The following is a 13,915-nucleotide window of genomic DNA, read 5'->3' as shown; positions in this document are numbered from 1 at the left end:
AAGCTAAGTCATTTTTTAAGGTGAGTACAGAGAAGACTGTGAGATTCATATTCATCTTATTATATGACAGCAAGCCCCTAGCACAGAGCAGAGTGGGGATTCAAAACCCTCCCTTTGTTTGTCGAAGGAAATTACACTGGTTATTCACCTGGACTATGGACTTCAGAGTATCGTTTCCTGTTATCTCCTTCCTGCCATCTGTCATGAACTGACTTTGTTTACCACAAATCTCCCCACAGCCCTCCACCATCTGTAGCCCTCCACCTCATGGCTCTGGTCAGAGGATAAACTCCACGGATGTGCTAAATTCTGTCCTTTCTTCTCTTCTCTGGGACTTTGCTTCTACAAAAATCCAACTGTCCTATAAACTTTATTTGCCTTGCTTCTCCTTGGTTTATAAACATACTGTAGTCTCAACCATTTTCAACATAAATAACAAACAAATGCCCCCAACAAAGTTGTGCCCTTTCCCCTGGATTTCCCTCCTTCGACGTCATTCTGTATCGTCCCTCTCCTTCACAGACCAGCCTCATCACAGGGTGCTGTGCTCCCATCCCTCATTCACCCTTTCCTCTCCCCACTGCTGTCAGGGTTCTTTCCCTACCATCTCCCTGAGGTTGCCAGTCACCTCCTCTTGGCTAAATCCAGTGACTTAATCCCTAATGTTCTTTCCCTCTTTGTGACATTTGACACTGACTACCACACCTTCTGCCTTAGAACTTTGCCTCCCATGGGCTCTGTGACATCTGCTTTCCTGGGTTTTCTCTCATGCATCTGCCCATGCGGACTCAGCATCTTCTGAGAGTTCCTGTTTCTCAGAGCATCCCTTACATGAGGATCTGACCCACAGTCCTGTTTTTGATCTCATTTTCCTTAACCATATATATCTTCATTCATATATGTATAACCATATGTTATAATTGCCATAAAAATCTCATATATATGTATGTATGTATGTGTCTGCACACACACACACACACACACACACACACACACACAGTTGCTGCAACAATGCCAGAGAATCACAAGTCTCCACATTCAGCCCAGGGCTACTTCTAGAGCTCCACTCACTGACAAGTGTTTCTCTGCTGGGCTTCTGTACTTCACTGTCCCTCAAGGCATCTCAAACTCCATATATGATCAAAATGGAATGTAATCCCCTTTCCTTGACCCTTATCTGCCACGTCTGTCCATAAGCCTCATCTGACTTCTGATACCATTGTTGGAGTGATCTTGGATTCCCCTCCACAACTACTGCTCACTCTGTCTTACTGATTCTATTAGTATGAAGCACTGTCTTTGCTCAAGTAACATCCAATAAGAAAACAAACAAATAAACATGAAAAGCAATGTAAATCATTATGTACTCTACCCCAAATATCAAAGGGCAATTACATAGGATGACGCATAATAAAATGGTCTAAAAGCCTCTTCACTCATCCATTTCCTCAAAAATCTATTGCTATTTACAGCATAGTAGCTGTGCTAGCACACTGAAAACTCCCTCTCAAAACAGACTCAAGAGCCCACTTAGAAGGCTACAGGAGGGTTGAAGGATTCAAGTACTCATACAAGACTGTATTTTTTAAATTTAAATTTATTTTTTAATTGAAGGATAATTGCTTTGCAGAGTTTTGTTGTTTTTCGTCAAACATCAGCATGAATCAGTCGTAGGTATACATATGTCCCCTCCTTGTCTGATCATGCCACATGTAGTTTTTGGATTTGTAAATTGTCCCCATGTGTGTTATTTGACTCTTTTTCTCCATTACAACTTTGTTGCCGCCATAATATATTCAGGTCCTGATAACTTTTTTATTCCTCTCTATTCAAGTAAGTTTTCATTTGCCTATGTGCCTCTACCCCTGCCTCTCCAATTCGTCTTCCACATGGCTACTAAAATCATCTCAAAGATCAGATTCATTAGTGGCTTCCATAATCTGCAAGGTGAAGTCTAAACTCCTTGGTACAGAATAAAGATCTCAAAGAGCAAGGATGGGGTACTGCCTGCCTTTCCCCTTGTCTCCTGTAATTCTGCCTTGGGCACCACATGGCCCAGCCTTCCACGTGAAGCTTCTCTTTGGTGGGCGCTGTGTCGCTCAGCCCTCTCTCCTGAGCATTGTGCTGGTGTGCATTCGACACTCTGCTAGGTACTGCACTTCAAGTTCAGCATGAACTTATCATCTCTTCCTTCCCTCCTCAAAATTCTCATTTTCTCTTAGAGGCACCGCCATCTACAAGTTATAATGGTCATCCTTGACTCTCCCATTTACCTCACCCCAAATATTCAATCAAGCTTTGTCAACTTCACCTCCAAATTCTTCCATTCATCTCCATATTATTTATCTCGATCACAGCATCAGTCCTTTTAATTTCTCTGCCTCCAGTCTTGCCCCCTTCAAATCCATTCTCCACACACCTATGACAATTTAGACAACTGTCTAAATTTCTTAACAGCCCTTCCAAGCTCCTCCCACCCCAGGGTCAGGTGTCTGCCTGTTCCTGCAGCCTTCTGCTCTTCCCTGTCTGCAGCATCACACTCTGGCACACTGAACACCAGAGCAATGGTGTCTGGGAAAAGAAGTGAGGGAAAAACTGGTGTGTGTGTGTGTGTGTGTGTGTGCACGTGTGTGTGTGGAGACAGGTGCAGGAGAGTTAAGACAGCGAGGAGTAATGTTTTAAAGCATAATTTTATTTTTTAAGCTGGATTTAAATAAAGAAATGCTTCTTGGAATTGAGAAACATTTTTAGGTCAACAAAAATTCAGAAGGCAGTTTTAAAACAGAAAGTAGAAATAGCATGTTATAGTGGGAAGAACTCAGAACTGCAAGTCAGAGTCAAATCTAGTCTTGATGTTGCCCTTTCTCAGCTGTGTGAGTGTATACAAATCACTTAACCTCTCTGGGCATCAGTTTGCTCATCTGTAAAAAATGAAATGAGTGAGTTCAATCCCCAAATGTCCTTCTATTCTTAAAATTTATAATTCGAGAAAAAAAAATCCCAGGATATGTTTCATGTACCTTCTAGTCTGACACAGAAAAACATACAAGAGAAACTTCAATGTAAGGAAAGTTGAGTTAATTCTTCAGTGTTTCTCTCAATACCTAGAGTCCAGATGTCCCCAGACCTCAGCTCTTGCCTGATCCATCATTCTCTGGATTTCTGGGTTTCCAGCAATGCAGGATCCCTGGTTCTATCCCTGGGTCGGGAAGATCCCTTGGAGAAGGAAATGGCTAACCACTCCTGTATTCTTGCCTGGAGAATTCCATAGGCAGAGGAGCCTGGCAGGCTACCATCCATGGGGTTGCAAAGAGTTAGACACAACTGAATGACCTGGGACAATCCAGGGCCAGGGAGGAAGGGACACATAAATCTCAGTTCCATCTCTTCTCTGGCTTATTTTAGTCTCAGAGAAACTCTTGTAACTATGTACATTTTGAAACAGTCTTGAATGTTTGGTTGCTGAAGTCAAGTCACATTGTGAGAGGCAGAAACAAAAAACAATGTGAGAATAGATTCGCAGTTTCACTACATGTGAATCATTCATTAACACTCGCAGACTTGTGACCTTATGACTTCAGTTTCACAGAATTCAGTTCTCCAAAGCATCTAATTAGCCTTAGAGATACCAGCCCTAGGATTCAAGTACACTGCTACCAAGTGACAGTGACAGGTTAGACACACAGAGGCCAGTTAGTAGATGCAGGGCTTCTCTGAAGCTCAAAATGCCCTCTGTTCAAGCAATGTGTGCCATGTCCTTCAGATTATGAGCACGCATTCCCATACTGTTTAATATCACAAATAAATTTAAATATTAAAACAAGCACAAGAACCACATTTAGAAATTGCTTAAAGGTAGTTGTTCTCTAACTCTGGCTGCACGTTAGAATCACATGGAGAGTCTATTAAAAATATATACACTATAATGATCAAACTTCCCTCTTAGATACTGATATAATTGATATTTTTCTGCCTTTTTTGGGGGGTAGGTAGGTGGTTCTTTGCTCTTGAAATCATCACATCACTTTTTTTACTCTGCAGTTAATGGAGGGACTTGTAAAATGCTCTAACTATTTCTCCATCCTTCTGAACATTCATTAATCCATCTGTCCATCTATGTCCAGGTATATATACACCGTCACAGGGTACAGAGAAGACCAAGATAAATACCTGAGAAAATTGAAAGAGAGTTTTATAATAGAGCAGAACATTCTGATCAGAAAAATAAGCTGCAAAAATAAATTTCTCTATAGCTAATAATGCGTTTTGCATTAAGGAATATCTCGTATAATATGATATACTATATCAACTTTCTTTTATTTAGTATCAGCATGATATTTCTTTTACTATCTTTTATTTACATTCATACATTCTTTTTTAAAGATTGTACTCTTGTAAGCAACATATAAATGGACTCACATATGCCAAGTAAGACTAATGGGATTTAGAAAACTCATCACATATGATATGTTGTTCATTTTCATTGGGTAAATATAAACATTAGTTCTCCTTCTGAGATTCTTCTGACTCTGTCCCAAAGTTCCAGTGAGAGGTCAGAGTTGTGATTGTTTTCTCAAGTAGTTTCTGGCCCTGAGGTCTCCTCATTTTTGCCTCAGAAAACCTATTCACTCCACTGAAATGGAGTCTGAACCTAAGCAGTGCTCAGACTTGTAGGCTCTAAGATCCTCAACCAGAAGAAGCCAGAGCCACAGAAGGATGGGTGATACCGGAGATGGCAACCAAAATCTTGTCAGTGTTTTCTTATTTTTTTATAGAGGTTCTTTATGCATTCTGTATATGAGTCCTTTCTTACGTATGTTGGAAACATATGCTCCAGTCTATGGCTTGTCTTTCTGTTCTCTTAATGATACCTTTTGATGAGTACAAATGAAAATTTTAATATAAGCAGTTTGATGATATATTTTTAAAAGTTTCCTTAGAACACTGAAAAGGGAGGAAATGGTTTGAACCCTTGAGAACCCTTGAGCTTAGAGTAGGATGGGACAGGAAACTCCCTGAAGTTTTTGACCTTATTAAGGAATAACCTTAGCTTTTCTGTTTACCTTTTCACACAGATTTATGCAATATTTTACATGAGTAACCTCTGAGAGGGAACAGATGCTTTGGAGACAATGCCCTCCACTTTACTCCATGTCTAAGGTAAACAATTTGAGATGATGTATCCTGACCGATTTGGTTTCAAAAGACAGTAGTGCAAGGAGAAGGAGGAAGCAGTCGTTAAGTTTTTTACACACAGGACAAAGCCACATAAAATATTATTTTCAGCCTGTATACATTCCTAACCAGAAAGAGAAAACTGGAATAGTAATAAGGACGAGAAAACCAGCTTAAGATCTTCCTTAAAACAAAACTAAAACTGCCTTCAGGAAGGTGGCACTGGTGAGGAACACAGAAGTACCCACCCTAGTGCTTGGACATCACTCTAGCTGGGATGGCAGACAGGAGGGGGTCTGCAGAGACCCCCAGGAACGGATACGCCTGTCGGGTCCACCACTCTCCCCTCTGCCCCCCTGTTGCACAGATTAAGGCCCTGCTGCCCAGCTGTGAGCAGGGGAGTTCCGAAGGTGCACAGACAATATGCCAAGTGGCTGACTTCCTTCTGGAGTGCTGATCTGGGAGGGAGGAAGCAGGGCCAAGCACGCACAGCACAGGAAGAGCAGACAGGCGAACACAGAAAGGCCACAAGGAGTCCTGCTTACTGCAGCTGGAAGTGCTTGAGCTTGGTAACCAGCAGTTTGTACTGGGCACCCAGGGGCGCCATGGATGCGACATCTACAAATATCAGTTGCTCCAGAGGTCCTGTTTCATTGGTTGCTTCAGAAGGGCAAAGGGTACGGCTCACTTCCTGGTAGTTGTAGCTCCTCTGGTATCTGCAGCAGCCAGGGGAGGGAAAACCAGCGAGAAGGAAAAGGACACTCAATGAACAAGCAGGGAAACAAACATTTCCTTTCAGTTCTCTCTGAATTTCTTTCCAGGTCCTTATATTTAAAACTTCATACTGGACCCACCGACAGTGATTTTTACAGCTAAAGTACTTGGCACAGAATTGTGTGACATTATAGCACAGATATGGGGACTGCTGAGGGCCGACCAGTTCACTTAGACTGTGTCTGCATCACATCACCCTCCTAATTCAATCAGAAAATTAATCAGATTTTGGAAGGGAAACTGTTCTGATAAAACAACCTGATTCCATTTTGCCACTCTTTAAGCCTTTGCTAAACAAATATAAAGAAAGCCCCAGAATCCGAGTCAAGGCATCAGAGTCAGTGTTTCAGTCCTCACATTCTTAGCCTCCAAGATGATCTCACACTGTGCTCTGTGCCCATGTCTGCATGCTTTCTGGTTTGTCCCTGCTAGTGCTCTACTGTCCTATAGTGTCCCCTGCGAAAATAGAAACTCCATGAGGAAGAGACTTCATTGTTGTTTTCCACCACTGTATCCCCAGCATCGATCATTTAGTAATGCTCAATAAATATTATGGGATAAAGAAAGCACACTCGGTGAACACTGTGAAGAATGGGAGCTGTTACTCACTTAAGGTGACTGCAAGGCCTAGCCCTGTCCTCCATGGATGACCCACTAACCAACCAAGACATTCTTCAGGTGCTACAATTCTAGGTTCTTATCAGAGATTATCAAAGAGGAAAGAAGCTGGACAGAGCTGAACCGGTCAGGGCAGGTAGCATGTCACCTGTTTGCACTCAGCATGCATACTATGTCAACGAGTCGAACATCTGATTTCTCTAGGGAAAAGAGCAGTTGAAGTCTAGGATGTTGAAGGAAAACAAATGTAATGACGCTGTCAAGGCAAGATCCACTTACAGTCCTTGGAAGAGCAGAGGAACTTGCCAGGACAGCACCTCTTTCTGCTGGCGAACCACGACCAGGACCGGGTAGTCGAGGTTTTCGGAGGAGCTGTTCACGTACACCCGCACGGCAGTCACCTACGAGCAGGGCAGAGACACAGCAAACACAGATCACACGTGCACAGACATGTACATCATAGCTGCCACCAGAAGCTCTGAAAAACTGCAGTTCCTACGTTTGCTTCTGACCATAACCCACTCCAGGATTCTTGTCTGGAGAATCCCATGGACAGAGGGGTCTGGCGGGCTACAGTCCATGGGGTCACAGACAGTTGGACATGACTGAGCGACTAACACTTTCACTTTTCACTTTCATAGATACTCCAAATATCCCAGCTGTCTTCTCATTGATATTGTAACCACAGTCAGTTTCAATACTGCTGCACAATCCCCAGGGGAGATTAGAAAACAAACTGATGCCTGGGTCCAACCCTCAGAATTCTGATTTAAGGCATTTTGGGTGAAGCCAAATTATGGAGGTGTCGAACGGCAGGCTGAGGAGTTTGAATTGGGCAGTCAACACAAGATTAGGAGAATAAGCCCAGAACAGAAAAAGAAAGATGTCAGTGTGCTTCTCTTCTTATCTGAATATAAATGGTAAATATACAAATATCTTTAAAAAGAAAAAAAGACCTACAAGTGCCTCAACTGCTTACAAACTTTAACTTTGGCTTGTAAAATCATTCTGTGCTTTCAACCAAATGTTATTATGTTTTGTTAAAGCCTAGCAGTGGCCACAGGACTGGAAAAGGTCGGTTTTCATTCCAATCCCAAAGAAAGGCAATGCCAAAGAATGCTCAAACTACCGCACAATTGCTCTCATCTCACACGCTAGTAAAGTAATGCTCAAAATTCTTCAAGCCAGGCTTCAGCAATACATGAACCGTGAACTTCCAGATGTTCAAGCTGGTTTTAGAAAAGGCAGAGGAACCAGAGATCAAATTGCCAACATCCGCTGGATCATCGAAAAAGCAAGAGTTCCAGAAAAACATCTATTTCTGATTTATTGACTATGCCAAAGCCTTTGACTGTGTGGACCACAATAAACTGTGGAAAATTCTGACAGAGATGGGAATACCAGACCACCTGACCTTCCTCTTGAGAAACCTATATGCAGGTCAGGAAGCAACAGTTAGAACTGGACATGGAACAACAGACTGGTTCCAAATAGGACAAGGAGTATGTCAAGGCTGTATATTGTCACCCTGCTTATTTAACTTATATGCAGAATACATCATGAGAAACGCTGGGCTGGAAGAAACACAAGCTGGAATCAAGATTGCCGGGAGAAATATCAATAACCTGATATGCAGATGACACCACCCTTATGGCAGAAAGTGAAGAGGAACTAAAAAGCCTCTTGATGAAAGCGAAAGAGGAGAGTGAAAAAGTTGGCTTAAAGCTCAAATTCAGAAAACGAAGATCATGGCATCTGGTCCCATCACTTCATGGGAAATAGATGGGGAAACAGTGGAAACAGTGTCAGACTTTATTTTCTTGGGCTCCAAAGTCACTGCAGATGGTGACTGCAGCCATGAAATTAAAAGACGCTTACTCCCTGGAAGGAAAGTTATGACCAACCTAGATAGCATATTCAAAAGCAGAGACATTACTTTGCCAACAAAGGTCCATCTAGTCAAGGCTGTGGTTTTTCCAGTAGTCATGTATGGATGTGAGAGTTGGACTGTGAAGAAAGCTGAGCGCCAAAGAATTGATGCTTTTGAACTGTGGTGCTGGAGAAGACTCTTGAGAGTCCCTTGGACTGCAAGGAGATCCAACCAGTCCCTTCTAAAGGAGATCAGTCCTGGGATTTCTTTGGAAGGAATGATGCTAAAGCTGAAACTCCAGTACTTTGGCCACCTCATCATTGGAAAAGACTGATGCTGGGAGGGATTGGGAGCAGGAGGAGAAGGGGACGACAGAGGATGAGATGGCTGGATGGCATCACCGACTTGGTGGACATAAGTTTGAGTGAACTCTGGGAGTTGGTGATGGACAGGGAGGCCTGGCGTGCTGCGATTCATGGGGTCGCAAAGAGTCGGACACGACTGAGCAACTGAACTGAACTGAACTGAGCAGATGGCCTGATGTTCCCCTAGCCACATATATGATACGGGCTGAAGAGTCTTCTCTTTGCCCTTATCCAAGGTGCAATCAATCCCTAAATGCTTTTTTAAACTAGCTGCTCCTTTGTTCCCCAGTGGTTCAGACAGTAAAGAATCTGCCTGCAGTGGGGAAGACCTGAGTTCAATCCCTGGATGGGGAAGATTCCCTGGAGAAGGAAGTGGCAACCCACTCTAGTATTCTTGCCTGGGAAATCCCATGGACAGAGGAGCCTGGAGGGCTATATAGTCCATGGGATTGCAAAGAGTCAGACATGACTGAGCGACTAACACAAACAGAAGGATAGTTTTAAAAAACTATCATGGTTGTTTAAAAGATAGGACATTGTATGATGCCCCTGGATCTAGATGGTTCTAATGTTTTCACTTCTTATAATATTTATACTATAGACAGTAGAAAAAAGGCAAAGTAAGAAAAAGTTGACCTTTCATATGAGATGTTTTCTCCCTAATGTATTTAAGCCTTGAAAGTGAAAGTGAATTCTCTCAGTCGTGTCCGACTCTTTGCTACCCCATGGACTGTAGCCTACCAGGCTCCTCCGTGCATGGAATTCTCCAGGCAAGAGTACTGAAGTGGGTTGCCATTTCCTTCTCCAGGGGAACTTTCTGACCCAGAGATTTAACCCAGCTCTCCCGCATTGCAGGCACATGCTTTACCATCTGAGTCAGCAGTGAAGCCCATTTAAGCCTTAGTGTTCTCTTGAAAAGTAGGGGAAAGAAATGAAACAAGGAAGCCTTGCAGTGAAACCCTGAAGATCTATGACCTGTTCAAAATGGAAATTGAGAGCCAACAGGATATCATGGGTATCATAGATTATTACTATTTGGGTCTCATATATCATCCTTGATGAAGCCAGTTTTGCTTTTTAATGTTAACAACAGTCCAAGATTAATTTATTAATTAGATAAGAAAGCTTGCTCACAAAGGGAGTGTTTTCTTGTACCCACATGCTACATGTTTCCATGGAAATTATGCTGCAGCTGATCACTGCCAACATCATGTCTCTAATGCAGACTTCTTTCCTAAGCTCTGGATGTTCCACAGGCACAGAGACAAACTGTCTGAGTGGAACCTGTCACTTCCTTCACTCCTAACTTTAATATCTTCTGAATTTCCTTGCTTTTTTTTGGAGGAGTGAGGGGGTTGCTGCATTGCAGCATGCGGAACTTCCCTGACCAGAAATCAAGCTCATGCCCCCTGCAGTGGATGTGCTGAGTCTTAACCACTGGGCCATCAGGGAAATTCTGAATTTCCTTGCTTATTAAATGAACCACACAGCCATTCTGAGCCTGAGTCATCCCTGATTCCTACTTCTGTAGCATTCTCCATCAGTAGGTCATCAAGTTCTACCACTTCTACCAACTTCATAGTGTCCATACCCAGATCCTCCCCTCTCCCATCCATGACACCCGCCTGGTCCAGTCCTTGACCCTCACTGATGGTGCCTTATCTAGCCTTCTTATCCCCAGGGCTATACCCCCTCAGATGCCAATTTCAGCTTGGCATTATCCTTGCTTACCAGGCCTTTAATGGATCTGAGAATTTTCAGATTTACTTCCAAAAGAATGAGAATAGTATTTTTATGACAAGATAGAACAGAATAATGAACACTCATGTACTTATCACCCAGCTTTTGTTGTTACTGTTCAGTCGCTGAGTTGTGTCTGACTCTTATCCAGCTTTAATAATTATTTTTAAAAGTATACCATTTAATTTTATTTACACCTTTTCATTCCAATCCCAAAGAAAGGCAATGCCAAAGAATGTTCAGACTACCCCACAATTGCACTCATCTCACACGCTAGCAAAGTAATGCTCAAAATTCTCCAAGCCAGGCTTCAGCAATACTTGAACTGTGAACTTTCAGATGTTCAAGCTGTTTTTAGAAAATGCTGTGTGGATCACAACAAACTGTGGAAAATTCTTAAAGATATGGGAATTTCAGACCACCTGACTTGTATCCTGAGAAGTCTATATGCAGGTCAAGAAGCAACAGTTAGACCTGGACATGGAACAACTGACTGGTTCCAAATCTGGAAAGGAGTACGTCAAGGCTGTACATTGTCACCCTGCTTATTTAACTTATATGCAGAGTACATCATGAGAAATGCTGGGCTGGATGAAGCACAAGCTGGAATCAAGATTGCCAGGAGAAATATCAATAACCTCAGATATGCAGATGACACCACCCTTATGGCAGAAAATGAAGAAGAACTAAAGAGCCTCTTGATGAAAGTCAAAGAGGAGAGTGAAAAAATTGGCTTAAAACTCAATATTCACAAAACTAAGATCATGGCATCTGGTCCCATCACTTCATGGCAAATAAATGGAGAAACAGTGGAAACAGTGAAATTTTATTTTTTGCGGCTCCAAATCTGCAGCCATGAAATTAAAAGACGCTTGCTCCTTGGAAGAAAAGTTATGACCAACCTAGACAGCATATTAAAAAGCAGAGACATTACTTTGCCAACAAAGGTATGTCTGGTCAAAGCTATGGTTTTTCCAGTAGTCATGTATGAACGTGAGAGTTGGACTATAAAGAAAGCTGAATACCAAAGAACTGATGTTTTTGAACTGTGGTGTTGGAGAAGACTCTTGAGAGTCCCTTGGACTACAAGGAGATCCAACCAGTCAATCCTAAAGGAAATCAGTCCTGAATATTCATTGGAAGGATTGATGCTGAAGCTGAAACTCCAATACTTTGGCCACCTGATATGAAGAACTGACTCACTTGAAAAGACCCTGATGCTGGTAAAGATTGAAGGCAGGAGGAGAAGGGGATCACAGAGGATGAGATGGTTGGATGGCATCACCGACTCAATGGACATGAGTTTGAGTAAGCTCCGGGAGTTGGTAATGGACAGAGAAGTTTGGTGTGCTGCAGTCCATGGGGTCACAAAGAGTGGGACATGACTGAATGACTGAACTGAACTCCATTTCCCATACACATCTTTTTTTTTTGGATTATTTTAAATACCAAAGATGATACCATTTCATCTGTAAATATTTCAATCCATATCTCTAAGAGATAAGGCCTCCTCTTTTTAATATAACATATTACCATTATCATACTTAATACAATTAATGATAATTTCAAAAATTATCCAATACCAACACAGGGATTCCCTAATAGCTCAGTTGGTAAAGAATCTGCCTGCAAAGCAGGAGACCCTGGTTCAATTCCTGGGTCTCGAAGATCCACTGGAGAAGGGACAGGGTACCCACTCCAGTATTCTTGGGCTTTCCTTGTGGCTCAGCTGGTAAAGAATCCGCCTGCAATGCAGGAGACCTGGGTTCAGTACCTGGGTTGGGAAAATCCCCTGGAGAAGGGAAAGGCTACCTACTCCAGTACTGAGGCCTGGAGAATTTCATGGACTGTAAAGTCCATGGGGTCACAAAGAGTTGGACATGACTGAGTGACTTCAGAAGAGCACAGTGTTTGAATTTCTTCATTTATTTAAAAATTGTCTTTTTCAGTATTAAAAAAATTTTGAGTACAAACAAGATCCATATATTTCATTTGGTTGATAAGTATTTTGAATCTCTTTTAATCTAAAGGCAACACTCCCCACCGCAACACTCTTTTGGCATTTATTTGTTGAAGAAAGCTGCTCACCAAGCAGTACAAACCTGATACACTCATACTCTGGATTTTGTTGGTTGCACCTTTTGGTGTCGTTAAACAGGTTCTTTTATCCCTTGTATTTTTTATAGGCTGGCAGTTAGGCTTGATTAGATTCATGTAACTTCATCTCTCAGTCTTCAACCTTGGAGTTTGAATTAGAGTCCAGAAAGTTTTCACCACTCCAGGTTGCTGAAGCCTGTGTTTTCTTCTAGTACTTTATGATATCATATTATTAATACTTAAATCTCTATCCTTTTGTGATTAACACTAGTATATGATATGAGGAATGATTTTAATTTTGTCTTTTTTTTTTTTTTTTCAATATGGCTCTCCAGTTGTCCCAACACTAACTATTAACAAGTTCATCTTTTCTGCACTGGTTTGAATCACTCAGGACTTTTCTTAATCACTGTCTTGTTCTCTAGTTTATTTGCCTGGTAGTCCCTCACATGCCTAATTCCTTGCTGTTTCTCAAAAGGGCTATGTCTCCGATATCTGCCCTTTTAATTTCTTTTTTTTTTAATTTAGTTGTTTTAATTGGAGGCTAATTACTTTACAATGGCCTTTTAATTTCATTCTTATCCCTAATGTCCTCTTTGGGCAAGTCTTCCTTGATATTTCTCTATCCCATCCAATAAACAGATGTCCCTCTCTTGGAGGGGGCTGTGTCGCCTTTGATTACCTCAATACAGCATGTTAATACCACTGTAAAATAATAGGAAAAAATGTGGCCTTTGCCCCCAGTTCCTGAAACAGATTTCCAAAAACCCTTGTAATTTCCTAAGTGATAAAGTCCTGGGTGTTCATTGGAAGGACTGATACTAAAGCTGAAACTCCAATACTTTGGCCACCTCACGCGAAGAGTTGACTCATTGGAAAAGACCCTGATGCTGGGAGGGATTGGGGGCAGGAGGAGAAGGGGACGACAGAGGATGAGATGGCTGGATGGCATCACTGACTCAATGGACATGAGTTTGAGTGAACTCCGGGAGTTGGTGATGGACAGGGAGGCCTGGCGTGCTGTGCTTCATGGGGTCGCAAAGAGACGGACACGACTTAAGCGACTGAACTGAACTGAACTGAAGAGCACTAGTAGCATCTTTTGTTCTAATATTTGGTCTTATTTCTGGCTCCTGACAGAGCTCCTAAATCCCTTGGAATTGCCTAGGTGATAAGCGTTTCTTTCGTTCTAATGAAGAGATTCTAGGTGGGCTTCTGGATAACTTCAGAATGGGAGCTGGTTACCCAAAAGACCTAGCCATGATTAGAAGCTTGG

At 42.1% G+C, this 13,915-nt stretch overlaps 1 protein-coding gene across 3 annotated transcripts in view; it reads right to left on the bottom strand.

Moving 5' to 3' along the window:
- The window catches only part of SIDT1 (SID1 transmembrane family member 1), a 107,812-nt gene that overhangs the window by 61,335 nt on the left and 32,562 nt on the right, over positions 1 to 13,915 (bottom strand). For all 3 annotated transcript variants that reach the window (XM_027522257.1, XM_027522156.1, XM_027522165.1), the window contains exons 2-3: positions 6,847 to 6,968; positions 5,721 to 5,891 (exon numbers count right to left, since the gene is read on the bottom strand). In XM_027522257.1, coding sequence (XP_027378058.1) covers positions 5,721 to 5,891; positions 6,847 to 6,968 — 293 coding nt within the window. The remainder of the gene's footprint in view (positions 1 to 5,720; positions 5,892 to 6,846; positions 6,969 to 13,915) is intronic.

This window comes from Bos indicus x Bos taurus, chromosome 1, assembly GCF_003369695.1.
Source record: "Bos indicus x Bos taurus breed Angus x Brahman F1 hybrid chromosome 1, Bos_hybrid_MaternalHap_v2.0, whole genome shotgun sequence".
In the NCBI taxonomy this organism is placed as follows: domain Eukaryota; kingdom Metazoa; phylum Chordata; class Mammalia; order Artiodactyla; family Bovidae; genus Bos; species Bos indicus x Bos taurus.
The sequence above is the reverse complement of the archived record's forward strand: the minus strand, read 5'-3'. Positions and strand labels throughout refer to the sequence as shown.